Below are 26,386 nucleotides of genomic sequence, written 5' to 3' on the forward strand. Positions count from 1 at the left end.
GGTTCTTATAATTTCTATTAGGCTGTGTACTGCCATCATACCGAGCGTCAGTGTGGAACACTGGGTTGTATACTGATTCTGTGCAGTTGGTTTGAGTAACAGATTCAATTGCAGCAAATATGTACAGAGCTCTGGGTTTCTTTTCATATTAAAAATTGAGAGTTTTTAAGATTTGCTGCATGTGTAATTCTCCTAAAAAAGACAGGATTCATGTTTGCTTTTATTTCGAACACTGCATCTGTCTAACGTATACTGCCAGAAAATACCACTTTGGTGATTTTATACATGCACAAATCAGAGATAAATCCAGTCCAGACCCACACCTACAGATGATTTAAAATACAGTTGTTTGTACTCTGGTCACTTTTTTGTCTTGAAATTGGATGAGTCACTTTACAACATACTGATTTATATTTGAGTGTTTCACTAGGATCTATGTGCGTGTCCAATGTGGTGAACTTTGAATAACTATTTTACTCTTTTTCTGACGGTTAATCTGTATTGAAACAAATGTGTTCAGGCCACCCCTCAGAAAACGATATTTTCCTTGACCCAAGTTCCCTAAAATTCACATGTCCAATCAGGGAGGTGACTGGAATGTAGTAGCCTTTAACTCCATATTTATAGACAAAACAAAACAAGCAATTACCTGTAAAAAGAGCAAGTAACTTTAACTAGACTGGTATTAGACCACCAGAAGCAGGAAGGGGCGGGAGAGAGTTGGAGAGCTGGGAGATGTAGAGCAGGGAGTGGAAAAAGGGACAGGTGGAGAGGAATGAAGAGGAGAAGATGAGGAAGCTGGGAAAGAGGTTTGAGGGACAAAGAAAGAGGCAGTAAGAGAGAAAAAAGCAGCTTGGTTAGCCTTGCCAGTTCATACCTGAATATAATGCACTTGTCACCATGGGCCCGTTACGCAACGCATACATACACAATTTGTGCACACCATTGTAGCTCTGAATTGTGGCTCAAGGACAAGAAGGAGACCAAGATTCTCTTTGATCAACTCTACACCCCTCTTTATAACGGTTTTAAGCTTCAAGGGACAGGGGTTATCTAACAGGCATCTGCTGGTGTAGTGCATACAAACTCTACGTTACTGGTGGAGTTGTTTTTAATGGCAGGTATTTTTTTTTAAATTTGGCACAAAGTACTTTGAAATGTGTTGACATATTGCTAATAGATCAAGGTCTATAAAATAATTTAACATGCCACCTTATACACAAAAACAATTATGAAGTATGTGTTTGTGTCTTACTTAGGATACACTGATATGAACCACACCATATTCTGTCATTTCAGTGGTCTGAGAGGGGAAAGTAGGGGAGGAGGTAAGTAGGAAAGTGAAGTGGGGGGTTTGAAAAACATTGCTAAGCATACAAATAAGGCACTACCACTAGAGCGGACAGTATTTGGGTTTGGTTATCTGTCAAACTTTAGTGACACAAAGTGCCTTTGTTAATCATTTTCCCAAGAGTAAAAAAAAAAGCTGACTAGATAGCTGCAATCTGTCTTAATCTACAATATGAAGCAACTGTCAGGTACCCTATTGCAATCAACTGCTCTCCGATGAAAGCTCGATGGAAAAAATGTGACATAAGCAGACTCTCACCTTGCAGGCATTTTCAGATCCCTCTTCCTTAAAATCGTCAAATTTCATGACCTCTGCCATAATGAAGCCCTTTTCGAAATCGGTGTGTATCTTCCCTGCACCTTGAGGAGCCCTTGTCCCTTTCTGTAAAAGGATAAATCGGAAGGAAATTAATTGAGATGGATTGCAAAGGTGCTGTTTTGGGCTCCTGACGCAGATTTCAGATCACTCATCAATTGTTCCATACTGAACAGTCACCATCAAAATCTTCAAATCATTAAGTCACAATATCTATTTTATCGAAATGTGTGTTTAGATAAAACGAAGCAATAGCATAGACATCACAGAGGTCTGCCCTTTCACATTATTTTTAGCACAAACCTAGGACTGCAGCATTGTTGGCATGCTTTGGGGTTACCAACTCAAAAATTAACCTCGAGTCTCCAACGATCATTTAATACTACAAACCAAACAACAATATTTAACGAAAAATATTATTCTACCACGAATTGTAAATGAAAACCATTTTTTTATTTATTTCGTGCTCTTATTTTGTGATGATTGTTGGTTGTATCTAATCAAAATCGAAAGGAAATGTGTGGTAGGTTGTGCCACAAACAACATTTAGTATATTCGGTATAATACATTTTTATTTCAAGAATCTGTGTAGGGATTGGATATTGCACAGAGTTTCAGCATGCCCATGGATAGGTTCCTACCATCTTTATTTTTTTATTCCACAAATGCAAGAGCCAATGAGATTTATAAATGCAAGGAGTAGTTTCAAAATGAACACTGGCAACTAGACTGCAGACCACACAAAGGGACCTCGGAATGCACATGCTGTACTGCAAATCTATGCTAATGACAATCCCCATAATAAATACAATCATTCATGAAGCAGAATTGGAGTTTATGTTGGAGAAGAAAAATGTCCAGAATTATAATTGCCACGCCATACAATGGATGCACACACAACCGCCGAAAGACATGCGAGGAGTAATGGTGACCTTAGGGCTGCCTAATAAACCATGTTAAAGTGCTTAGGAGCCTGACAAAGTAAAGCACAGTTATTGCAATGTAAGATGTATTGGGTTAATATTGCGATTCACTGAGGCTTACCTGACTAAATATCTTTGCACATTAGATCACAATGCTACTTACAATCACTCTTAAGATTAACCAGCTCTCATGCTTGCTAGCAAAGCGTAAGCTATCATTCTTGAAAGACGTGGCAAGCTGATCAGGAAACATGCCTTTCCAGTAATGCATGCTCACATTTAAACGTTTTGATATTATGCTTTCTAATGACTAAACCAGAGGCTTAGGTTGAGAGTGTAAAGAGGTTTCTAAAAATGTGCCCTCCTAATAGACAAATCTAGAAAGATCTAAATTCGATGATGTCCTTGGAAATATTTTCATTTTTACAGATAGATAGGTTAACGGAACCGCCCTTTAAGGTTTTACAAAAACACAGTGAGCTGTGCAACGCCAAATTGATGGAGAAGATAAAAGACAGAAATCAGACTTATTTTATATACCACCCAGGTGGGAACATTCGGCAAGAGCTGTGTATTGCCTACAAGCTTCTAATATGCCTAACCATGGGAGCCAGTGCTCTCGGCCTCAGCAGTAACCGCTACAGCATCCTCTATCGTTGGATTTAAATTCCTCGCGCTCTTATTAGCAAGGAACGACATTTTCGTCTCCTGCAGCTGTCTTAAAAAGAAAAAAAAAAAAAAAAAAACTGTTTCCTTTTGAAATCAGGTACTCAAATACCCTGCCTTTGCTTACTAGTGTTCTGGCGGGAGTGGGGTAAAAATCAAAATAAGTGCTGTGGCCTCTTAAGACGTATTGCAAAACGAACCCTTATTCCGAGCGGTGTTCAGTCCAGAACATCATGTTAATGGTGTCGTTATTGCTTAACACGCAGTCCTAGCAAGGGAAAGGCGGAATAGCACCACCCTATAAGGAAACCGAACTCGGCAAACGCAAAATGAAATGCAGCATCAATTTCAATGCAGGCAAGCCCAGTCACAGAGATTAAGCAAGCACAATACGGGCGAGGCCTTATCTCTGACCACAGGAGGCGGGCAGAGAGATCCCGCCGGCTGGAGAAATTCAGGCAATGTAATGGGAAGAATCAATTGTCCCCCGCCTCAATCAATGCAGCTCCACTTTCACCGTTCAGCAGCTCACAAATAATTAAAGTTATCCCAGACAAAAAGCTCATCTGTAATGACTAGCTAACCGTCCCCGCGACAAACTTCAAAGTCGCTGCTATCAATCTGAATGCTGTAGTGTGGAACCGGATGGCGCTGATGAAGAGGTGTGACTTACCCGGATGGTCCACGCGCGCACCTCATCGGGGCCTGCCGTGAAGAAGTATTCGAGCTGGAGTGCCGCAAAGCCAGCCTTAATGATCTTGGATAAAACACTGCAGGAAAATACCAACAATCTCTTTAGTACACTCAAGTGTAACTAGCTGTCTGACAATTCAACGCGTGTGAGGTTTTTTTAAAACATCTAAATGACAAAAATAATCAATGCTTTTGTGAGGGGAAGGCAAAAGCGCAACGAGGAGCCCGATATTTTAAACTGAATAACAGTCATCAAATGAACCACACAGGTGGGTTAAATACCATGGTAAATAACTACTCCCACAGCGAAAGTTCCCGATCCCATTTTTTTTTGCTCAATTTATTGTTAAATAAAACAATTCTCAAGCTACAATTTAAATATAACCACCATTTCAGAATTGATAAAACGCTTTTTCACAATAATAAAGAAAAATGCATCCCGAAAAAAAAATGTTGATTTTAACAATTTATGGCTTTCAAACTGAAAAAAAAAACCTGAAAATATCTCTTCCTCTTAATAAAACTCTGCATTTTTTTTTAATCTTTTTTTTTTTTTTAAAGACGCGAGTTTTGGTGATTAGTCGTCTCAAAAACGTACATAACGAACACCTATGTTATAATTAAAACACCGCACAGAGATGACAGATGACAGTTAAAAACTTAATTTAAAATAAATCTTTTCACTCTGTCTCATGGTAAAGAAAGGAGAAGATTCTCTCTTTATAATGGTAATTACTCTGTCATTTATTATTCTATCAGCGCAAGCAATTAAATTACAGCAAGGAAATAGTTGATAATAAAGTGTAGCGAAAATGAATGCTAATTAACCTCTGTGTCATTTTCTCTTCCAGATACTTCTGTTTCTCCTCATCACTCATGTCTTGCAACTTGAGCTCCAAAGCCCCACTAAAAGGAATGACCAAGGCACCCGGGTCATGCTTGTCCACCCACTCTTTAATTTTTATCAACCTGTAGAGGAAAAAAAGGGCACAACATTATCCTGCACCACATTCATTATTATCAAGTAGCACATACATATTCATAAGAATTGCACGGTTTATGATGCCATCTTTTTGTGTATAGCTTTCCAAGGTCAAGACATTAACAGGCAGCAACTGCGGCAGGTGGACTCCCTTAATGTGTTACTGCTATCTGAACTTTAAAAACGACAGATTAAACAATACTTTCGCGCTGGATGGACTAATTCAAACTTTTACATGTTTAGTTTGGCGGTAGAATTCAGGAAAACCGCTAACTTATAAAAGAAACGTTCTCTGCTTTCTCGCATTCGGATTTTTGCACGCAAGCGCAGCGCTGCCATTCCGTGTGTTAACTTTGTACTGCATTACTGAGGCAGAAAATTACCAGTGCTACAAATTTATACTATAATGTATAGCTGATATTTTATGATGATCTAGATTTATTGAAACGAACCTTATTGGAAATGTTTTACCCTGCATTATTAAAAAAAATAATAATAGAAAAACAGTTGGAGAGAAGTTCTGATTAGGATGCAAACCCTAAAAACCAAAAGGCTAAAAACACCGCAATTCACGAGTTACAGTTAGTTATTCAACTGTGATCCACGCAATGCGCGGCTTATGATTTCACCCCTAGTGTCACAAGCGTGATGACATCTCAAACCACCACTGGGATTGATTATATCAATCAAGTTACTCAATGCTACTATCTCTTCTCAGTAGGGCTAAGAATGTGCACTGAACCAAACATACTTGTATTTAAACTACAGAAAGACAAGGCTATGCACATGCACTGGAAAACATGGCTATCTTTGTTGTGCAATTGGCATCCAAGCAGTTATTGTCAAGGGCTCATTCAACGCATACCTAAATGACAGAAAGGAAGTATGAGAGTATATTCCATGATCTGCTCTCATACCATTGACCGAACGTGGAAATTTTACTCTAGCCACGATTTCTTGCAAAAGAAGAATGAATGGCCAAAAATGCATGATTGCAATTGCCAATCTGTTTTGGTCAAGGGCTGTTGATCTATGCAACATGGGTTTACCCACCAAATCGGATTGAAAAAGGGTACGCTAGACCTATGACAGTGATACAATAGTTTTCAATTGTGTACACAGAAATTCTGGTATAAAAGTTTAGGGATTGACATTGGTAACTGTATACTACATTTATTAATAGTGCTGCACAATGAAGCTTTGACACAAGTGTGCAATACTGTAGGTGTGGAAAAACACAAACGTAGAGTTACCATAAGGTCACACAGCTGACTTGCCACTATGTTAGAAAAATATTCACCATATTGTACCCCCGAAGTTAAACAGTAGTTCAAAACCTAATTACAAGGACAATCTCACCATTGTGTCACCGTTAGCTCTCCAATGGATGGTTAACAAGTCAATGGTATATTGTAACATGTTCCTAGCATCAGTATAAATAAAATCAAAGATATGTCGTTTGGGGATGGTTAAGGACGGTCTAAGGAAGAGGCACATATTAAATGCTTGGTAATAGCATTACTGTAAAAAGACTGTGCTGTGGTTGTACATTCATTTTGGGATGCTTTGAGTTTTGGAGCATTTTATAAGATTCTCAGGCACCTGGGGACAACCGCACTGAGTGATCCGACCTTCAACTTCCTTCAGTGTTACTGAGAAACTAGGGTAGCGAGAGGACTTAAAATGGCTAAAGTAATTGACTATAGCATTATGTGCACTACCTTTATCCATGTGACTTACTACTGCAAACTGAGATCACAGTAAAGAGGTGAGTTCACAAAGACTGTCAATGACACCCAAATGGCTTCCTATGTAATAATGGTAGCAAAAGCACATACTTGTAATAGTAGTTCCTCACTACACAAGCTTATCTCTGGTGCAATACTTCAGCCACAGGAGGTGCCAGGACATTCTGTTTTTGTGCTATTAATATTTCTATGGACCTTAATTCCCTACCAGTAAACAAAAGGCATACTCGTTTTCAAAGCTAAAGGTCTAACTGTTCAACGAGGTTATTGCATACTTACAAAGAATATACAGTATCTGAGTTCTAAATCCTCTATCACCACTAGCAATAACATTTAATGCACGATTCACCATCACCCATGTAGGGCCATCTATGAAACAATCATCAGTAAAGCTTACAGGTCTCGCATTTGGGACTTATCAGCTTTGCCAATGCTTTGAGTGATGTTGTACAGCATCCTGTTGTTGTGCAGCATGGCTATAGAAGGGAGGAAAAAAACAAGCCTATGAGACCAGGCCAGTGGCATCATTTTGTAGGCACGTGCACCACACATGCTTTTTTTTTTAAGTGGATGGGAGAAATAACATCAAAGGGGCGGGTGGGAGGAAGCAACATGAGAGGGGCCGGGGCAGGAGGAGCAACACTGAGGGCTCAGGTGGGGGAAGATACATGAGGGTGTGGGGAGCATCACAGATGATGGAGAGAAGCAACGCAGAGGGGCAGAATCAACACAGAGGGCCAAGGGACGGAAGCAACACAGGGGGCAGGATCAACACAGAGGGCCAAGGGGTGGAAGCAACACAGGAGGTAGAATCAACACAGAGGGCAGGGGGAGAAGTACATGACACGGGAGAGAGAGAGCAGCATGGAGCAAAGGAACCGAAGCAAATGGGCGAGAACGAGCAATGTGGAGCTGAAGTGGGGAAAAGCACACAGGCGAGAAAGGAACGTAGTGGGAGAAGTACACAAGCACAACACAGAGGAGACTGGGAGAAGAACCCAGGTAAGAGCAAAAAGGAGCTCGGAGGGAGGAAGGAAACTGCACACGAGGAAGACAGCTGGATTATACATGCATGCTCATAGAGTGCTAAACCAAAAAGTAAAAAGTACTGTCTGAAATGTAAGCAGTGGAAGGACACAAGTAAGAAGGCCATGCTCCAGGGAATGGACAAACAGAAGAAATGGAATGAAAGCCCATGACTAAGGAATGGGTGGGCTCTAAGCCCACTGTAAGCTGACAAAAAGTATTTTCACAACAAAAAGCTTGCGTTTTTTGGTATACAAGTCCTAAACAAGATTTTTCAATGCAACGGATCACACATTTGCTCGAGTTAGAGCTATTAGCATTGTAAAGGAAAAAAAACTCAGCGCGATCAGGCTATGTAAACTGCAGCGCGATTGCGCTGCATAGAAAATAAACAGATAACGTAGTCCGGACCCCAGGCTGAAAACATTTTAGTAGTTTACCGGTGCTGTGTAGGTGGGCTAAACACCGGAAAAGACACGACGTATGCATGCCTTTCACAAATGAAAGCAAGCGGATTTTAGAAGGCAAGCCCACAAACCAATGTAAGTGACTGACGTGACATGGGAGTGGTTTGAAGCCCGAAGAGAGATTACAGAATGGACGGAGCGCTTTGCGCTCGCCCATAAAAAGGAGTACATTAGTTATTCAACTAGAGTGGAATAGGGCCTGGGCCAGCAGTGTTGGACTGCAGTGCCTAGTAATCATGTCTAGCAGCCAGACCCAGTGAAAAGGTCCCAACAATGGGTCTTCAAAATATGCCGAAGCAAACAGTAGTCTCCTATTGGTCACCTGAAATTAACTTCAGAAGGCAGCAAAGAAATAGTGATACTCAAACAACACAGTGCTAAAAATAAAGCCTCAACTGATTAAATAGCCAACGAGATACGAATTGCTACGTTATTTTCCCCTATTACAAACGGGCCACCAATAGAGAATGAAGGCGTAACCCTCTTCAATTGTGAAGACGGGAGCACTATCCAATTAAAAGATGGCAATAATATGGGCAGCAGATTTTAAGAATTTATCCTGCCTATTTTTGGCGACCAAAAAGTGAAGAGTGGTTGTGCCATGGAACACCTGAGGAAGCTAGAGTGCGAAAAAGTATGTTCTTAGTAACTAAAGTATTATGAAATTAAATACCCTGGACTTATAAGGAAGGGAAATGTCATGTGCACTAGATGTGGTCAGTCTCAAAACGATATCCCATTTCATTGTCCATAGTACGCTATGAAGAGGACAAGCATGCTCGTATGGCAACTTCGTATCACCCACAACCAGAAAATGGTTATTAATGAGAAGCACAAATCGACACTATACCTGTAGGATAGAAAGGTCCATACAATATTTCATTACAATATTGTTTTGTCTTTCTAATTTTATATATTGCTTATGCATTTCTACTTTTTATCCAATACAGATATTAAACATTTGTCTTAAATTAAGTTGTCTGGACACATTTTAATAAATACATTATAAAGCAAATGCTCGTTTGTTTGCACTGGGTAATGCATGTGAATAAAGATTATCCTGTTTATGCAATTAATGGAAATACGGGTCTTGCACTGTACAATGCACAATACGGCCATGCTTTTACATCAACAGGTATAAACTCCTAAGAGATGCAAGAGATTATCTAAATTTCAGAAGCAGAGGAAAATAATTATTGGTAAGATTAAGAAAGGAGGCACACAAAATGCAAGAGTGTATTATCTGGTAAAGGGCGCACATTAAAAACGGGTATATATGTGGTGCTGGAGTATGAAATTCTAAAAGTAATTCAGATATGGTGATTTCTACACAGATCCTGCACAGAGGCAGACTTCTTTATTTCTATAGTATGGGAAGCAGAAAACATAATACAAGGGATAAAAACCCGGAAGCTGTTTAACTTTGTAATACCGAACTAGGCCTCCACAGGTTAAACATTACCAATATGCAAGGAACTACTGTTTTTGGATGTAGAGTGCAAAGTTCAGATTCAAGGGGTTGTTGACAGGGTGGGGGATGCGAGGGAGCCAGCACAAATTAACAGAGGACTGCCCGTCCTATCTAAGGCGCGTAGTAATGTATCCACCAATATTTGCTGCATGTCCTGCATTCTCTAAACTGTAAATAAACCCCCTAACACTGTATACTATTGATTACCAGTATCAACTATCAATTGATTATTCTTTTCACGTAATACATGGTAAAAGAGAACCCAGATTTAGAAAATGCAAATACTTTCTACCTGTCCATCATGTTACAGAGTACACGAGAACGTCAGCAAAAAGCGAAAATTTAAGGAGATAATTCTAAAGTTCGTTTGTTGGGTTGGTCTTCGGAGTGATGTTTTGTCTTCTCAACAAGGATTCTCGTTTTGGGATTTATTAATAAACAACAGAATTGTTTGGTAGGTGGAATGGTGTCGAAATAGCATCTCTCTACTAAATGTCTGATAGTTCATATCATTCTTCTTTGAATGAAAGAGCCTCCTAGAAGAAGGGCTTCCCTACCAAACGCTACCTAATGTCTACAGTTACTCACCAGCACACTCCCTCTTTCTGGGCAAAGTGAAAATAACAATTTGAATATTCACACTTTTCATGCCAGTTTCTTCACATACATTTCCTCTCCCCTGTTGAAGAACTTCACAGCTTTTCCATTGACAAAGTTGGGAATATTAATCATAATAGCCACATTTCTACTACTCATATTTACTTCTTCAACCCCAAAATGGAATCCGATTTCCATAATCTCCTGCTACTCAGTAGCACCTCTGGTTACCCCTTTTATTCTTGCACCCTGACACTATTCAAGGAGACCGTAATCCTCAGTTCCAACCAATAAAATACATATTTAACATCCAACGAGATTCACACTAAATGCCTTGAAGCCACAAAAAAATCGCTCTATAGATCGCTCTGTCCCAGGGAAATGCTACAAGACTTCTGGTACACATTGTGTCTCAACAGCTTAAGTACATCTTTGAGGACAACAATCTGCTGGTCACCAATCAGACAACTTTCCAGCTGTTTCAAACAACCTAGTGAGTAAATGATCAACAGAGTCCATACAAATGCTAACTGATAACAATGGAGTTTGCATCGTCACCCTCTTAGAACTCTACAATATTCAACACCACTGCCCAGCACATCCTCCTATCCCTCATTTCTACTCCTGGCGTTCAGGGCTCTCCTCTTACTTGAACAATTTTATTTCCACTCTGATTGAGGCAGAGGTGCCTAATATTTCCATTTCCAGTCCAACCCATTAAATCTCATTTGCAGAGTTTCACAGGGCTTCCCTATGAGCTCCTACCATACATTATCAATATTTATCCCTTGCATCCTTGAGATGCTTCAATTCTACTGATATGCTGATGAAGTCTAGATTAAGGCAAGACTGGAAAAAACACAGACTTTACCTCAAGTGATTTGCACTGATTAATGACGACAATCTACTGTTTGATGCACAGCAACGTTCTGAAATTCAGAGTAGATAAAATTGAAGTTGTCTTCGCACCACTCAGCACTGTAACCCTCAGCACTAACCATCAACCAAAGCCCATAAGCAGCACACCTACTTCCTCAGTCAAAAACCCATAGTGTCTGCCTCAAAGTTGAGCTGAAAGTACCTCTAAATAAGCTCGGTGGTTAGCACCTTTAGCTATCATCTTTGCATTGTCAAAATGATTCTCACTTATGAGATGTCCTAGCAAAAGTGACTGTTATAAATAATGCTAAATCGACCATACTCAAATACAGCGACATCACTTACCTTGTCTTCCCTCATTCCTCATCCAAAAGCTCCAAAAAGCCTGTCTGCGGCTCAGTCTCAAGAGAAGCAATCCCATCTAACCCATTTAATCTTCACTGTCTGTCAGCAGGGAAAGCTATGCAATTCAGGTGTACACTGTGGATTCAATGACCAAAGTCTATTTGCACTGCGGACAAAACAGAGGACTAGTGTGCACATTGAACAGCCTGGGGTGGGAATCAGGTTTGTAAACGGGATCAGTAACTGGCTGTGGGATAAGTGGCATGGATGTGCTGGTGAAGGGGAAAAATATACAAACTATCGTAGTAAATGGTACTCAGTCCAGACCTATTAAAACGCGCATAAGGAATTCTGGAAAAGGCAAGGAAGACATGTTTTCCAAAGAGTTCTACAGCGGAAGTGGTAGGTAAGACAATGAGTGTTTCAGGCTGATAGAAAAATATTAAAGAGGACTCATACTCTACAACAAGATGAACAATACATGAACAGTGTTAGAGTTGAAAGTTTCAATGTTGTCAACTGCAGTCATGCACGCACGTAATGCACTGAAATGCAGAGCAGCAACGCATGATCACAGGCAAGGTTTTAAATATCATCCATCAGGAAATGGGGGTTTTAGAGTTGTTGATGAGAAATTAGCATAACATCAACAATCTCGCTGAAATCAAGACAAGACCTAGAACGTATTGGTGAAAGAAACACTAGGAAGATAGAAACTAACTTGCATAAAAATGTGGATTGCATGAGTATTTAGCAAAACTGTTTTTTTTTTAAACACATGCCATAAGAAATAGGCAACGCGGAGAAAGGGCGGGTGGGGGGGACAGAGGTGACGCGGAGAAGGGGCGGGTGGGGGGGGACAGAGGCTACGCGGAGAAGGGGCAGGTGGGGGGGGACAGAGGCGACGCAGAGAAGGGGCGGGTGGGGGGGGACAGAGGCGACGCGGAGAAGGGGCGGGTGGGGGGGGACAGAGGCGACGCGGAGAAGGGGCGGGTGGGGGGGACAGAGGCGACGCGGAGAAGGGGCGGGTGGGGGGGGACAGAGGCGACGCGGAGAAGGGGCGGGTGGGGGAGACAGAGGCGACGCGGAGAAGGGGCGGGTGGGGGGGACAGAGGCGACGCGGAGAAGGGGCGGGGGGGGGGTCACAGAGGCGACGCGGAGAAGGGGCAGGTGGGGGGGGGACAGAGGCGACGCGGAGAAGGGGCGGGTGGGGGGGGACAGAGGCGACGCGGAGAAGGGGCGGGTGGGGGGGGACAGAGGCGACGCGGAGAAGGGGCGGGTGGGGGGGGGACAGAGGCGACGCGGAGAAGGGGCGGGTGGGGGGGGACAGAGGCGACGCGGAGAAGGGGCGGGTGGGGGGGGACAGAGGCGACGCGGAGAAGGGGCGGGTGGGGGGGACAGAGGCGACGCGGAGAAGGGGCGGGTGGGGGGGGACAGAGGCGACGCGGAGAAGGGGCGGGTGGGGGGGGACAGAGGCGACGCGGAGAAGGGGCGGGTGGGGGAGACAGAGGCGACGCGGAGAAGGGGCGGGTGGGGGGGACAGAGGCGACGCGGAGAAGGGGCGGGTGGGGGGGACAGAGGCGACGCGGAGAAGGGGCGGGTGGGGGGGACAGAGGCGACGCGGAGAAGGGGCGGGTGGGGGGGACAGAGGCGACGCGGAGAAGGGGCGGGTGGGGGGACAGAGGCGACGCGGAGAAGGGGCGGGTGGGGGGGACAGAGGCGACGCAGAGAAGGGGCGGGGGGGGGGACAGAGGCGACGCGGAGAAGGGGCGGGTGGGGGGGACAGAGGCGACGCGGAGAAGGAGCGGGTGGGGGGGACAGAGGCGACGCGGAGAAGGAGCGGGTGGGGGGGACAGAGGCGACGCGGAGAAGGAGCGGGTGGGGGGGACAGAGGCGACGCGGAGAAGGAGCGGGTGGGGGGACAGAGGCGACGCGGAGAAGGGGCAGGTGGGGGGGACAGAGGCGACGCAGAGAAGGAGCGGGTGGGGGGGACAGAGGCGACGCGGAGAAGGGGGGGACAAAGGCGACGCGGAGAAGAGGCGGGGTGGGGGGGACAGAGGCGGCGCGGAGAAGGGGCGGGTTGGGGGGACAGAGGCGACGCGGAGAAGGGGTGGGGTGGGGGGACAGAGGCGACGCGGAGAAGGGGCGGGGTGGGGGGACAGAGGCGACACGGAGAAGGGGCGGGCGGGGGGACAGAGGCGACGCGGAGAAGGGGTGGGCGGGGGAAAAAAGGCACGACGGAGAAGGGGCGGGCGGGAGAAAAGGCACGACGGAGAAGGGGCGGGTGGGAGAAAAGGCACGACGGAGAAGGGGCGGGCGGGAGAAAAGGCACGACGGAGAAGGGGCGGGCGGGAGAAAAGGCACGACGGAGAAGGGGCGGGCGGGAGAAAAGGCACGACGGAGAAGGGGCGGGCGGGAGAAAAGGCACGACGGAGAAGGGGCGGGCGGGAGAAAAGGCACGACGGAGAAGGGGCGGGCGGGAGAAAAGGTACGACGGAGAAGGGGCGGGCGGGAGAAAAGGTACGACGGAGAAGGGGCGGGCGGGAGAAAAGGTACGACGGAGAAGGGGCGGGCGGGTGGGAGAAAAGGTACGACGGAGAAGGGGCGGGTGGGAGAAAAGGTACGACGGAGAAGGGGCGGGCGGGAGAAAAGGCACGACGGAGAAATGGCGGGTGGGGGGTACAGAGGCGACGCGGAGAAGGGGCGGGTGGGGGGGACAGAGGCGACGCGGAGAAGGGGCGGGTGGGGGGGACAGAGGCGACGCGGAGAAGGGGCGGGTGGGGGGGACAGAGGCGACGCGGAGAAGGGGCGGGTGGGGGGGACAGAGGCGACGCGGAGAAGGGGCGGGTGGGTGGGGGACAGAGGCGACGCGGAGAAGGGGCGGGTGGGTGGGTGACAGAGGCGACGCGGAGAAGGGGCGGGTGGGTGGGTGACAGAGGCGACGCGGAGAAGGAGCGGGTGGGGGGGACAGAGGCGACGCGGAGAAGGAGCGGGTGGGGGGGACAGAGGCGACGCAGAGAAGGGGGGACAAAGGCGACGCGGAGAAGAGGCGGGTTGGGGGGACAGAGGCAACGCGGAGAAGAGGCGGGGTGGGGGGGACAGAGGTGGCGCGGAGAAGGGGCGGGTTGGGGGGACAGAGGCGGCGCGGAGAAGGGGTGGGGTGGGGGGACAGAGGCGACGCGGAGAAGGGGCGGGGTGGGGGGGACAGAGGCGACACGGAGAAGGGGCGGGCGGGGGGACAGAGGCGACGCGGAGAAGGGGTGGGCGGGTGGGAGAAAAGACACGACGGAGAAGGGGCGGGCGGGGGAAAAGGCACGACGGAGAAGGGGCGGGCGGGAGAAAAGGCACGACGGAGAAGGGGCTGGCGGGAGAAAAGGCACGACGGAGAAGGGGCGGGCGGGAGAAAAGGCACGACGGAGAAGGGGCGGGCGGGAGAAAAGGCACGACGGAGAAGGGGCGGGCGGGAGAAAAGGCACGACGGAGAAGGGGCGGGCGGGAGAAAAGGCACGACGGAGAAGGGGCGGGCGGGAGAAAAGGTACGACGGAGAAGGGGCGGGCGGGAGAAAAGGTACGACGGAGAAGGGGCGGGCGGGCGGGAGAAAAGGTACGACGGAGAAGGGGCGGGCGGGAGAAAAGGTACGATGGAGAAGGGGCAGGCGGGCGGGAGAAAAGGCACGACGGAGAAGGGGCGGGCGGGAGAAAAGGCACGACGGAGAAGGGTCGGGCGGGCGGTCGAAAAGGCACGACGGAGAAGGAGTGGGCGGGCGGGAGAAAAGGCACGGCGGAGAAGGGGCGGGCGGGTGGGTAGAAAAGGCACGGCGGAGAAGGGGCGGGCGGGTGGGTAGAAAAGGCACGGCGGAGAAGGGGCGGGCGGGTGGGTAGAAAAGGCACGGCGGAGAAGGGGCGGGCGGGTGGGAGAAAAGGCACGGCGGAGAAGGGGCGGGCGGGTGGGAGAAAAGGCACGACGGAGAAGGGGCGGGAGGGCGGGAGAAAAGGCACGACGGAGAAGGGGCGGGAGGGCGGGAGAAGGGGCACGACGGAGAAGGGGCGGGCGGGAGAAAAGGCACAACGGAGAAGGGGCGGGCGGGAGAAAAGGCACGACGGAGAAGGGGCGGGCGGGCGAAAAGGCACGACGGAGAAGGGGCGGGCGGGAGAAAAGGCACGACGGAGAAGGGGCGGGCGGGAGAAAAGGCACGACGGAGAAGGGGCTGGCGGGCGGGAGAAAAGGCACGACGGAGAAGGGGCTGGCGGGCGGAAGAAAAGGCACGACGGAGAAGGGGCGGGTGGGAGAAAAGGCACGACGGAGAAGGGGCGGGCGGGTGGGAGAAAAGGCACGACGGAGAAGGGGCGGGCGGGAGAAAAGGCACGACGGAGAAGGGGCGGGTGGGAGAAAAGGCACGACGGAGAAGGGGCGGGCGGGCGGGAGAAAAGGCACGACGGAGAAGGGGCGGGCGGGAGAAAAGGCACGACGGAGAAGGGGCGGGCGGGTGGGAGAAAAGGCACGACGGAGAAGGGGCGGGCGGGTGGGAGAAAAGGCACGACGGAGAAGGGGCGGGCGGGTGGGAGAAAAGGCACGACGGAGAAGGGGCGGGCGGGTGGGAGAAAAGGCACGACGGAGAAGGGGTGGGCGGGTGGGAGAAAAGGCACGACGGAGAAGGGGCGGGTGGGAGAAAAGGCACGACGGAGAAGGGGCGGGCGGGTGGGAGAAAAGGCACGACGGAGAAGGGGCGGGCGGGTGGGAGAAAAGGCACGACGGAGAAGGGGCGGGCGGGTGGGAGAAAAGGCACGACGGAGAAGGGGCGGGCGGGAGAAAAGGCACGACGGAGAAGGGGCGGGCGGGGAGAAAAGGCACGACGGAGAAGGGGCGGGCGGGGTGGGAGAAAAGGCACGACGGAGAAGGGGCGGGCGGGCGGGAGAAAAGGCACGACGGAGAAGGGGCGGGTGGGAGAAAAGGCACGACGGAGAAGGGGCGGGCGGGTGGGAGAAAAGGCACGACGGAGAAGGGGCGGGCGGGTGGGAGAAAAGGCACGACGGAGAAGGGGCGGGCGGGTGGGAGAAAAGGCACGACGGAGAAGGGGCGGGCGGGTGGGAGAAAAGGCACGACGGAGAAGGGGCGGGCGGGTGGGAGAAAAGGCACGACGGAGAAGGGGCGGGCGGGTGGGAGAAAAGGCACGACGGAGAAGGGGCGGGCGGGTGGGAGAAAAGGCACGACGGAGAAGGGGTGGGCGGGTGGGAGAAAAGGCACGACGGAGAAGGGGTGGGCGGGTGGGAGAAAAGGCACGACGGAGAAGGGGCAGGTGGGAGAAAAGGCACGACGGAGAAGGGGCGGGCGGGTGGGAGAAAAGGCACGACGGAGAAGGGGCGGGCGGGTGGGCGAAAAGGCACGACGGAGAAGGGGCGGGCGGGAGAAAAGGCACAACGGAGAAGGGGCGGGCGGGAGAAAACGCACAACGGGGAAGGGGCGGGCGGGAGAAAAGGCACGCCGGGGAAGGGGCGGGAGAAAAGGCACGCAGGGGAAGGGGCGGGCGGGCGGGAGAAAAGTCAAGACTGGGAAGGGGCAGGCGGGCGGGAGAAAAGGCACGACGGGGAAGGGGCGGGCGGGCGGGAGAAAAGGCACGACGGGGAAGGGGCGGGCGGGCGGGAGAAAAGGCACGACGGGGAAGGGGCGGGCGGGCGGGAGAAAAGGCACGACGGGGAAGGGGCGGGCGGGCGGGAGAAAAGGCACGACGGGGAAGGGGCGGGCGGGCGAAAAGGCATGACGGGGAAGGGGCGGGCGGGCGGGAGAAAAGGCACGACGGGGAAGGGGCGGGCGGGAGAAAAGGCACGACGGTGAAGGGGCGGGCGGGAGAAAAGGCATGACGGGGAAGGGACGGGCGGGCGGGAGAAAAGGCACGACGGGGAAGGGGCGGGAGAAAAGGCACGACGGGGAAGGGGCGGGCGAAAAGGCACGACGGGGAAGGGGCGGGCGGGAGAAAAGGCACGACGGGGAGCGGGCAGGCGGGAGAAAAGGCACGACGGGGAAGGGGCGGGCGTGAGAAAAGGCACGACGGGGAAGGGGCGGGCGTGAGAAAAGGCACGACGGGGAAGGGGCGGGCGTGAGAAAAGGCACGACGGGGAAGGGGCGGGCGGGAGAAAAGGCACGACGAAGAAGGGGCGGGCGGGAGAAAAGGCACGACGAAGAAGGGGCGGGCGGGCGGGAGAAAAGGCACGACGAAGAAGGGGCGGGCGGGAGAAAAGGCACGACGGAGAAGGGGCGGGCGGGAGAAAAGGCACGACGGAGAAGGGGCGGGCGGGAGAAAAGGCACGACGGAGAAGGGGCGGGCGGGAGAAAAGGCACGACGGAGAAGGGGCGGGCGGGAGAAAAGGTACGACGGAGAAGGGGCGGGAGAAAAGGCACGATGGAGATGGGGCGGGCGGGCGGGAGAAAAGGCACGACGGAGAAGGGGCGGGCGGGAGAAAAGGCACGACGGAGAAGGGGCGGGCGGGAGAAAAGGCACGACGGAGAAGGGGCGGGCGGGAGAAAAGGCACGACGGAGAAGGGGCGGGCGGGCGGGAGAAAAGGCACGGCGGAGAAGGGGCGGGAGAAAAGGCACGGCGGAGAAGGGGCGGGCGGGAGAAAAGGCACGGCGGAGAAGGGGCGGGCGGGTGGGGAGAAAAGGCACGGCGGAGAAGGGGCGGGCGGGTGGGTAGAAAAGGCACGGCGGAGAAGGGGCGGGCGGGTGGTTGAAAAGGCACTGAGGAGAAGGGGCGGGCGGGTGGGAGAAAAGGCACGACGGAGAAGGGGCGGGAGGGCGGGAGAAGGGGCACGACGGAGAAGGGGCACGACGGAGAAGGGGCGGGCGGGCGGGAGAAGGGGCACGACGGAGAAGGGGCGGGCGGGCGGGAGAAAAGGCACGGCGGAGAAGGGGCGGGCGGGTGGGTAGAAAAGGCACGGCGGAGAAGGGGCGGGCGGGTGGGAGAAAAGGCACAACGGAGAAGGGGCGGGAGGGCGGGAGAAGGGGCACGACGGAGAAGGGGCGGGAGAAAAGGCACGACGGAGAAGGGGTGGGCGGGAGAAAAGGCACGACGGAGAAGGGGCGGGCAGGCGGGAGAAAAGGCACGACGGAGAAGGGGCGGGCGGGAGAAAAGGCACGACGGAGAAGGGGCGGGCGGGAGAAAAGGCACGACGGAGAAGGGGCGGGCGGGAGAAAAGGCACGACGGAGAAGGGGCGGGCGGGCGGGAGAAAAGGCACGACGGAGAAGGGGCGGGCGGGCGGGAGAAAAGGCACGACGGAGAAGGGGCGGGCGGGAGAAAAGGCACGACGGAGAAGGGGCGGGCGGGAGAAAAGGCACGACGGAGAAGGGGCGGGCGGGAGAAAAGGCACGACGGAGAAGGGGCGGGTGGGAGAAAAGGCACGACGGAGAACGGGCGGGCGGGAGAAAAGGCACGACGGAGAAGGGGCGGGCGGGTGGGAGAAAAGGCACGACGGAGAAGGGGCGGGCGGGTGGGAGAAAAGGCACGACGGAGAAGGGGCGGGTGGGAGAAAAGGCACGACGGAGAAGGGGCGGGTGGGAGAAAAGGCACGACGGAGAAGGGGCGGGCGGGTGGGAGAAAAGGCACAACGGAGAAGGGGCGGGCGGGAGAAAAGGCACGACGGAGAAGGGGCGGGCGGGAGAAAAGGCACGAAGGAGAAGGGGCGGGCGGGAGAAAAGGCACGCCGGGGAAGGGGCGGGCAGGAGAAAAGGCACGCCTGGGAAGGGGCGGGCGGGTGGGAGAAAAGGCACGACGGGGAAGGGGCAGGCGGGCGGGAGAAAAGGCACGACGGGGAAGGGGCGGGCGGGCGAAAAGGCACGACGGGGAAGGGGCGTGCGGGCGGGAGAAAAGGCACGACGGGGAAGGTGCGGGCGGGCGGGAGAAAAGGCACGACGGGGAAGGGGCGGGTGGGCGGAGCGAAAAGGCACGACGGGGAAGGGGCTGGTGGGCGAGAGAAAAAGCACCACGGGGAAGGGGCGGGCGGGCGGGAGAAAAGGCACGACAGGGAAGGGGCGGGCGGGCGGGAGAAAAGGCACGACGGGGAAGGGGCGGGCGGGCGGGAGAAAAGGCACGACGGGGAAGGGGCGGGCGGGCGGGAGAAAAGGCACGACGGGGAAGGGGCGGGCGGGGCGGGAGAAAAGGCACGACGGGGAAGGGGCGGCAGGGCGAAAAGGCACGACGGGGATGGGGCGGGCGGGGGGGGTGAAAAGGCACGACGGGGAAGGGGCGGGAGAAAAGGCACGACGGGGAAGGGGCGGGCGGGATTGAAAAGGCACGACGGGGAAGGGGCGGGCGGGAGAAAGGGCACGACGGGGGAGGGGGGGGCGGGCGGGAGAAAAGGCACGACGGGGAAGGGGCGGGCGGGAGAAAAGGCACGACGAAGAAGGGGCGGGCGGGAGAAAAGGCACGACGAAGAAGGGGCGGGCGGGAGAAAAGGCACGACGAAGAAGGGGCGGGCGGGCGGGAGAAAAGGCACGACGAAGAAGGGGCGGGCGGGGTGGGAGAAAAGGCACGACGAAGAAGGGGCGGGCGGGTGGGAGAAAAGGCACGACGAAGAAGGGGCGGGCGGGAGAAAAGGCACGACGAAGAAGGGGCGGGCGGGAGAAAAGGCACGACGAAGAAGGGGCGGGCGGGTGGGAGAAAAGGCACGACGAAGAAGGGGCGGGCGGGTGTTAGAAAAGGCACGACGAAGAAGGGGCGGGCGGGTGGGAGAAAAGGCACGACGAAGAAGGGGCGGGCGGGTGGGAGAAAAGGCACGACGAAGAAGGGGCGGGCGGGTGGGAGAAAAGGCACGACGAAGAAGGGGCGGGCGGGTGGGAGAAAAGGCACGACGAAGAAGGGGCGGGCGGGTGGGAGAAAAGGCACGACGAAGAAGGGGCGGGCGGGTGGGAGAAAAGGCACGACGAAGAAGGGGCGGGCGGGTGGGAGAAAAGGCACGACGAAGAAGGGGCGGGCGGGTAGGGGAAGGCAAAGGCTTACCTCCACCAAAGTGGGATAGGTGGCAGAGAGGACCAAGAGGACTACTCCGGACCACCGCCCATGATGCAGGATCCACACAGCTCAGCAGGAGAGGGGATCCATGCAGCCGGTCATCGCTTGTTGTAGGTGCCTCAGGTTGCAGGGAAGTGACTCCTTCACTCCGAGGGAGATTCCTTCTTCTTCTTCTTGTGCAGGCTGAAGAATTGCAGTCTTCTGAGGATGCACGGCAAGGAAATTGTTTCCTGGGTTCCTGTTAGCTTTGCAACAATGTTGCTGAAGAGCCTTTTCATCTTGGAAGCAGCTTGTTGGGTCCTGGAGGTTCCAGTCGCAGATCTAGTGCCCAGAAGTCGAAGTGAAGGTTGCAGAGGAGTCCTACTGGAATCTTGCAAGCTGAATCTGAGGTCCCACCGAAGAGAGAGAGAGACCCTAAATAGCCCTGGAAGGGGCACTGGTCTCCTAACCATGTAAGCACCCATGATAGAGGGGCCTCTGACGTCACCCGCCTGGCCTGGCCACTCAGATGCTCCCAGTGTTCCCTGCCAACCTTAGAATAAAGATGGGAGTACCCAAGGACCCACTGGAGGAGCTCTGGGCATCACCCCTGGGGTGGTGATGGACAGGGGAGTGCTCACTCCCCTTTCCATTGTCCAGTTTTGTGCCAGAGCAGGGACTGGGGGTCCCTGAACCGGTGTGGATGGGTTTATGTATGGAGGGCACCAAATGTGCCCTCCAAAGCAAACCAGTGACTTGGGGAGGCTACCCCTCCCAAGCCAGTCACACCTATTTCCAATGAGAGAGGTTGTTGCCTCCCTCTCCCTAAGGAAATCCTTTGTTCTGCCTTCCTGGGCTTGATCAGATCAAGCTGCAGGAGGGCAGAAACCTGTCTGAGGGGTGGCAGCAGCTGGGCTGCTTGGAAAACCCTGTAAGACTGGTGGTAGCAATGCTGGGGAGCCCCCAGAGTGCATTGAATCATACTTCCAATACTTGCAACAGTATTTGGGTATGATTCTGTCATGTTTAATACCAAACATGCCCAGGTTTGGAGTTACTATTATGTAGCTGGACATAGGTAGCGACCTATGTCCAGCACACGTGGAAAATGGCGTCTCTGCACTCACAAAGTCCAAGAAAATGGGTCTGGAGTTTGTTGGGGAACCTCTGCCAGTGCAGGGGTGCCCTCACACACAGCTACCTGCACCCTGCCCTCTAGGCTAAGCGGGCCTACCACTGGGGTGGCTTATAGTGACCTGGTGTAGTGACCTGTAGTGAAAACGGGTGCATGCACCCGTTTCATGGAGCCTGCAATGACAGGCCTGCAGAACCCTTTGCATGTGCTCCCTATGGGTGACAGAATAACTGCTGCAGCCCACAGGGATCCCCAGGAACCCTGAGGCCCTGGGTACCTAGGTACCATATACTAGGGACTTACATGGGGGGGACTAGTATGCCAATCGTGGGAAGAAAAGGTCAGTAGCAAACAAATTTAGAGGAGAGAACATAATCACTGAGGTCCTGGTTAGCAGGATCCCGGTGAACACAGTCAAACACACTGACAACAGGCAGAAAATGGGGGTATTCATGCAAAGAAAGAGGGCACTTTCCTACAGAGTTCAAAGAGGGGGTGTGGATAGGAACATACATTTGAACAGGGCGAAATGAGGCCTTGGTCTTGAGCGTGGGCCCAATTAAAAAGTACAAACAGAAGATACATTTCAAAATAATTATGGTGATTTAGTATCTTTACTGTGAGTAAATGAAATCAGGGGTTAAGTTTCATTAACATGCTTCATTCGTCTTAAGTATTTACTTAAATGTCAACACATATCGTATTGTGGACGAAGTTACTTCCACTCACAAGTCAGGGTGGGAAGAGGGGGAGAAGGATGAGAATCAGAAAAAAAGACTGGCTATCAGACTCTGCAATTATTAACCACAGGCATAACAGATGATAGCAAGTGGGTTTCCAAATCTTTGTTACATTTCATAAAGCCCAGTTCCACGCACAGGAAAACTGGCATGGAGTTCCAAAGGAGGTCGCATTGCATGTGCAAGTAGCACACCACACAAACGTTACTGCTTCATAAGTTAGCATCACCTTAGTCTAGCAATCAACTTTCGATTAACGTTTTTTAATAGCGTTTCATTTACAGCCAACAGGAAATATTGAAATAATTTCTGCAGTTGCAATACTCTCTAGAAAAAGGGGAGAACTTGGTGGGCACCTGAAAGGTAGGAGCACATACATTGGGATAGTTGAGGAGGAATTATGTGTTGGTGGACTTCAAACGATTAGCCTGTGTGGGCAGAGCACGCAGAGACTCCCTAAAGTACATTTAAACTACTTATAATGACTACCAGAGATTAGGTGGAAAAAGGGGTATACATCTTTCCATGGAATTGACTTACCTTACAGAGTAGGACCTAAGGCGAAGATAAGAAGACCGAGGTATAAACACAGAAAATAGAACGTACTAAAATCCCTGGGAGGATAACAGACGAGAAAGCTAAACACAGGCATAAAAAAACTAGGGCGCAATCGCGGAGACACAAATAAAGAGCTCCACAAATCTAGCTAACATCTCAAATAAATCTGGACCCCTTTTGTAAGAAGAAAGTAAAAATTTAATTACTTTCCCTTACAAAGCAGTGCTGAATAATATCAGTCAAACATTGTCATTTTTGCAGCTTTTCTTTTCCGTCTCTCGAGGGGTCATTTGCATTCTTTACGGTGCTCTATTATATAATTCTGACGAATAAAGGCTTACAATTGATTCCTCTACTGCCAGTTTGTGACTTTGATGGACCGAAGACACCATTGTACCTTAACTATAATTGGCGAAAAACACGCCACTGTAGAGCCTCACATTCGTAATACCAAAAGAGAATATCTCAAAGTGTTGACATATCTTCATAATGTAGAAGTTGAGCTGATACATTCTAGCAATAAATGAGCAGTAGGAGCTAAACGTACTTCAGGTAACTGACACCAGACCTGACATAGCCTCACTAGCATCACACTGTTCTCAAGCACCTTCCAATCACAGCTGGGTTACCTGTCAGTGCAGTTAACTTTCACAACCGTAATGGAAGGCAAAATGATGGAAGGTAGCGATTCCATTGCTACCCATTACAGTAGCCTGGCTATAGACTCTCAAAAACACGAGCAGGAATAGGATAGGTCTTTATCCTAGGTTACATGATTGACTTTATTAATGGTAACATCAAATTCACAGTAATAAAAAACAAAAAGAAAATCTGGTAGAAAATACCTAAATTAAAGGTCTAGACCAAGAACGTGATTTAATACAAAAGCTGACAGGCTTGGGATCAAAGCTTGCCCAGGCTCGATGGAACTTCTTGAATGCACCTTCAAACGGGCATTATTCAGTTTCGCACAAAATGCCTCCAACATTGTGTGTCTCGAAGGAATGATTGCTTAGCTTTAATATTTGAAACAGTCACCCAGATCACTCGGAATTTCATCAATAAATACTAATATGATTACTGCATTCAAACTGTAACCTTTGCTACATTCCAGTGCCTCGAGCGGAAAGTCAAGTCCCTCAATGTCACTCCCACAATGCCAATCCTAGCTCAATTAAAATTTTAGCACTCTCCTGGAAGCAACCCCACCTTTGTTGAACAATGGACGTGCAAATGACACCCCAATAACAGCTGTTCTCCAATCCCTTCTTGGGTAATCTAAAACTACACTGAAAGTGAACTTAGCAACATCCTAATGCAATATCATCCTTCTCAGAAATCACCTAATTCAACTTTTTACGAGTCATACTGAAGAGAATGGTACCACAATGTCCAAAAAGGGTTCTCTCTCTGCTGGCTATCTCTTCTATGTGGGTGGGTTGGGCACACACAACACTCCTGTGCCCCTTGCATTCAGAACAAAATCCATCATTGGCTAACCTAAAACCAAACATCCACATCTGCGATGTCAAACACATCAATCTCTTTAATTCAGTAAACTGTATGAACAACAGCCCAGCTCTCTCCTCTGATACTCTTGAAGTTAGCTTTTTCACCACTCATTTCAACTGATACCAAGTCAGAAATCATCAATGACTTAGACCTGTCAAAGAAAATTTACTTAGGAATAAGAGGTTTTCTGCCTGGAACTCTGAAGATTTCAATGCAGCAAGAAATTCGGTAAGGGCCACTGAGTGAGAATGGCACACCAATACCCATCAAATTTTTAGGCAAACAAATGTAAAGGTTTTATGTTAAGACCTCCTTGATCAAAGTACATGTCTGTGCCAAAACGCCCCAAAAATCTTTGATGACACTAAGCCAGCAATTAACCCTCCTTTCTCCTTTAGTGTCACTGATCTCTTTAGCAAATGTAAGGCATTGTCCTGCTCTTTGGCAATAAAATCCTCATCATTGAACCTGCTCTAAATATGCCTTCAGATCATTTACCATCTCTACTGGTAGAAAATTTCCCAAAAAGTCAACACATTTTAAGATTATCTTCCAACGTGAACTCATCAAGCCATTTCCAGTATGTAAGTCTTCTATAATATTTCCAAGCTCATCCCTGCCATTCTGACCAGGAACCTAAGCAGCTACACAGCCACCTGGCGGCCGAATCTTGTCAATACCTTCAACAAAAAAAGACATATTTTACATTTGTCTGAAATATGGACAAGCTACTCCCTTCCTAAATATAAGTCCGTAACAGATCCCAAAGACCTTAATTTCAGACCCATTACTTTGCCCCCTTCTTAGCTAATGTAGTGGACTGGTGTTTCTAACTACAACTAAATCAGATCACTGGAAATATTTGTCCTTGACAACTTGCAAATAGGATTTAGATCAGGCTTCAGCACAGAGAAGGCCCTGCTATAAATAACTGGTAGTCCTTTACACATCCTGGAAATGATGACCCCTGTCTACGGATTCTTCGGGACCTGTCTATGGCTTGCTTTGCAGTAAAAAAAAAGAGAATTACAAGTACAGTAACAAAAAAGGAGAGGTGAAGAAATAGAAAAGTAAAGGATTACACAATGAAAAAGTAAAGTATACAAAAATGTTGAAAAAAATAATTGTGAAATGCATAGGATAGGGTTGGGATAAGAGATGAAGTTAGTGGGAAAATTAAAGGCAAGTTTTAGGGAATATGTAGGTGTTAGATATAGAGTATGTAATGTGTGAGTTACACGTACTACATATAAAATTCATGAGAAGGCAATTAACATTAGTACCAAAATGAACTAGGCAACACCAGATGAACGTGCCCTACGCAGTATAATGAAAGCAATGATTTCCAAGTTGCACAAAACGCCATTGCGAACAAGGAGAATGTCATCCTTTAGGTTACAATTATAAAAACATTTACGGGGCAACTGACATACACTTTTTGTTAACCCTATTAATGATGACAAGTTGCTAGACAGTATATAACTCATTCTGTTTTTTTAACAGTTCTTTATTGGTTTATTTATTTATTTTTACAGACTCCTGTAAGAAATTATGTTACTGGTTGACTGGGGTTGAGCCCTGGTCAAGCATCAACAACAATCCTAGTCAGTTTAAGACACAAGCAACCCCAAATAAACCTGTGCCCAACCCCCTGGTAGCTTGGCAAAGAGCAGTCAGGCTGTAGAGGACGTGGTATATGTGACTGGATTGGAGATGTTAATAACTTTATCAGAGTCACTGTATAGTTCAGAATTCGTCTTATTTGTATTGGTATTTTTTTAAAGCTATTTCAGTATTGATTATTCACAGAAGTTACTGTTGTCTTCTAATGGAGTTTCTCCACTCCTGCTTCTCTAAATTTCTCTTTCTTCTCTTATCTTCCCTTTCATTTCTCCTCCTCTTGTCTTTTCTCTTATTCTTTCTTCTCTCGTCTAACACATTTATTTTCTTCTTTTCTCTCTTAGGGTTCGTTCTCCAAAGTACAGGTCTGCGTTG

The 26,386-nt window shown here is 50.1% G+C and overlaps 1 protein-coding gene across 2 annotated transcripts in view; it reads right to left on the minus strand.

Moving 5' to 3' along the window:
* OLA1 (Obg like ATPase 1) overlaps window positions 1–26,386 on the minus strand; it is a 659,689-nt gene that overhangs the window by 65,085 nt on the left and 568,218 nt on the right. For both annotated transcript variants that reach the window (XM_069225367.1, XM_069225368.1), the window contains exons 8-10: window positions 4,777–4,917; window positions 3,929–4,025; window positions 1,610–1,732 (exon numbers count right to left, since the gene is read on the minus strand). In XM_069225367.1, the coding sequence (XP_069081468.1) occupies window positions 1,610–1,732; window positions 3,929–4,025; window positions 4,777–4,917 (361 nt within the window). The remainder of the gene's footprint in view (window positions 1–1,609; window positions 1,733–3,928; window positions 4,026–4,776; window positions 4,918–26,386) is intronic.

This window comes from Pleurodeles waltl, chromosome 3_1 (genome assembly GCF_031143425.1).
Source record: "Pleurodeles waltl isolate 20211129_DDA chromosome 3_1, aPleWal1.hap1.20221129, whole genome shotgun sequence".
Taxonomy (NCBI): Eukaryota; Metazoa; Chordata; class Amphibia; order Caudata; family Salamandridae; genus Pleurodeles; species Pleurodeles waltl.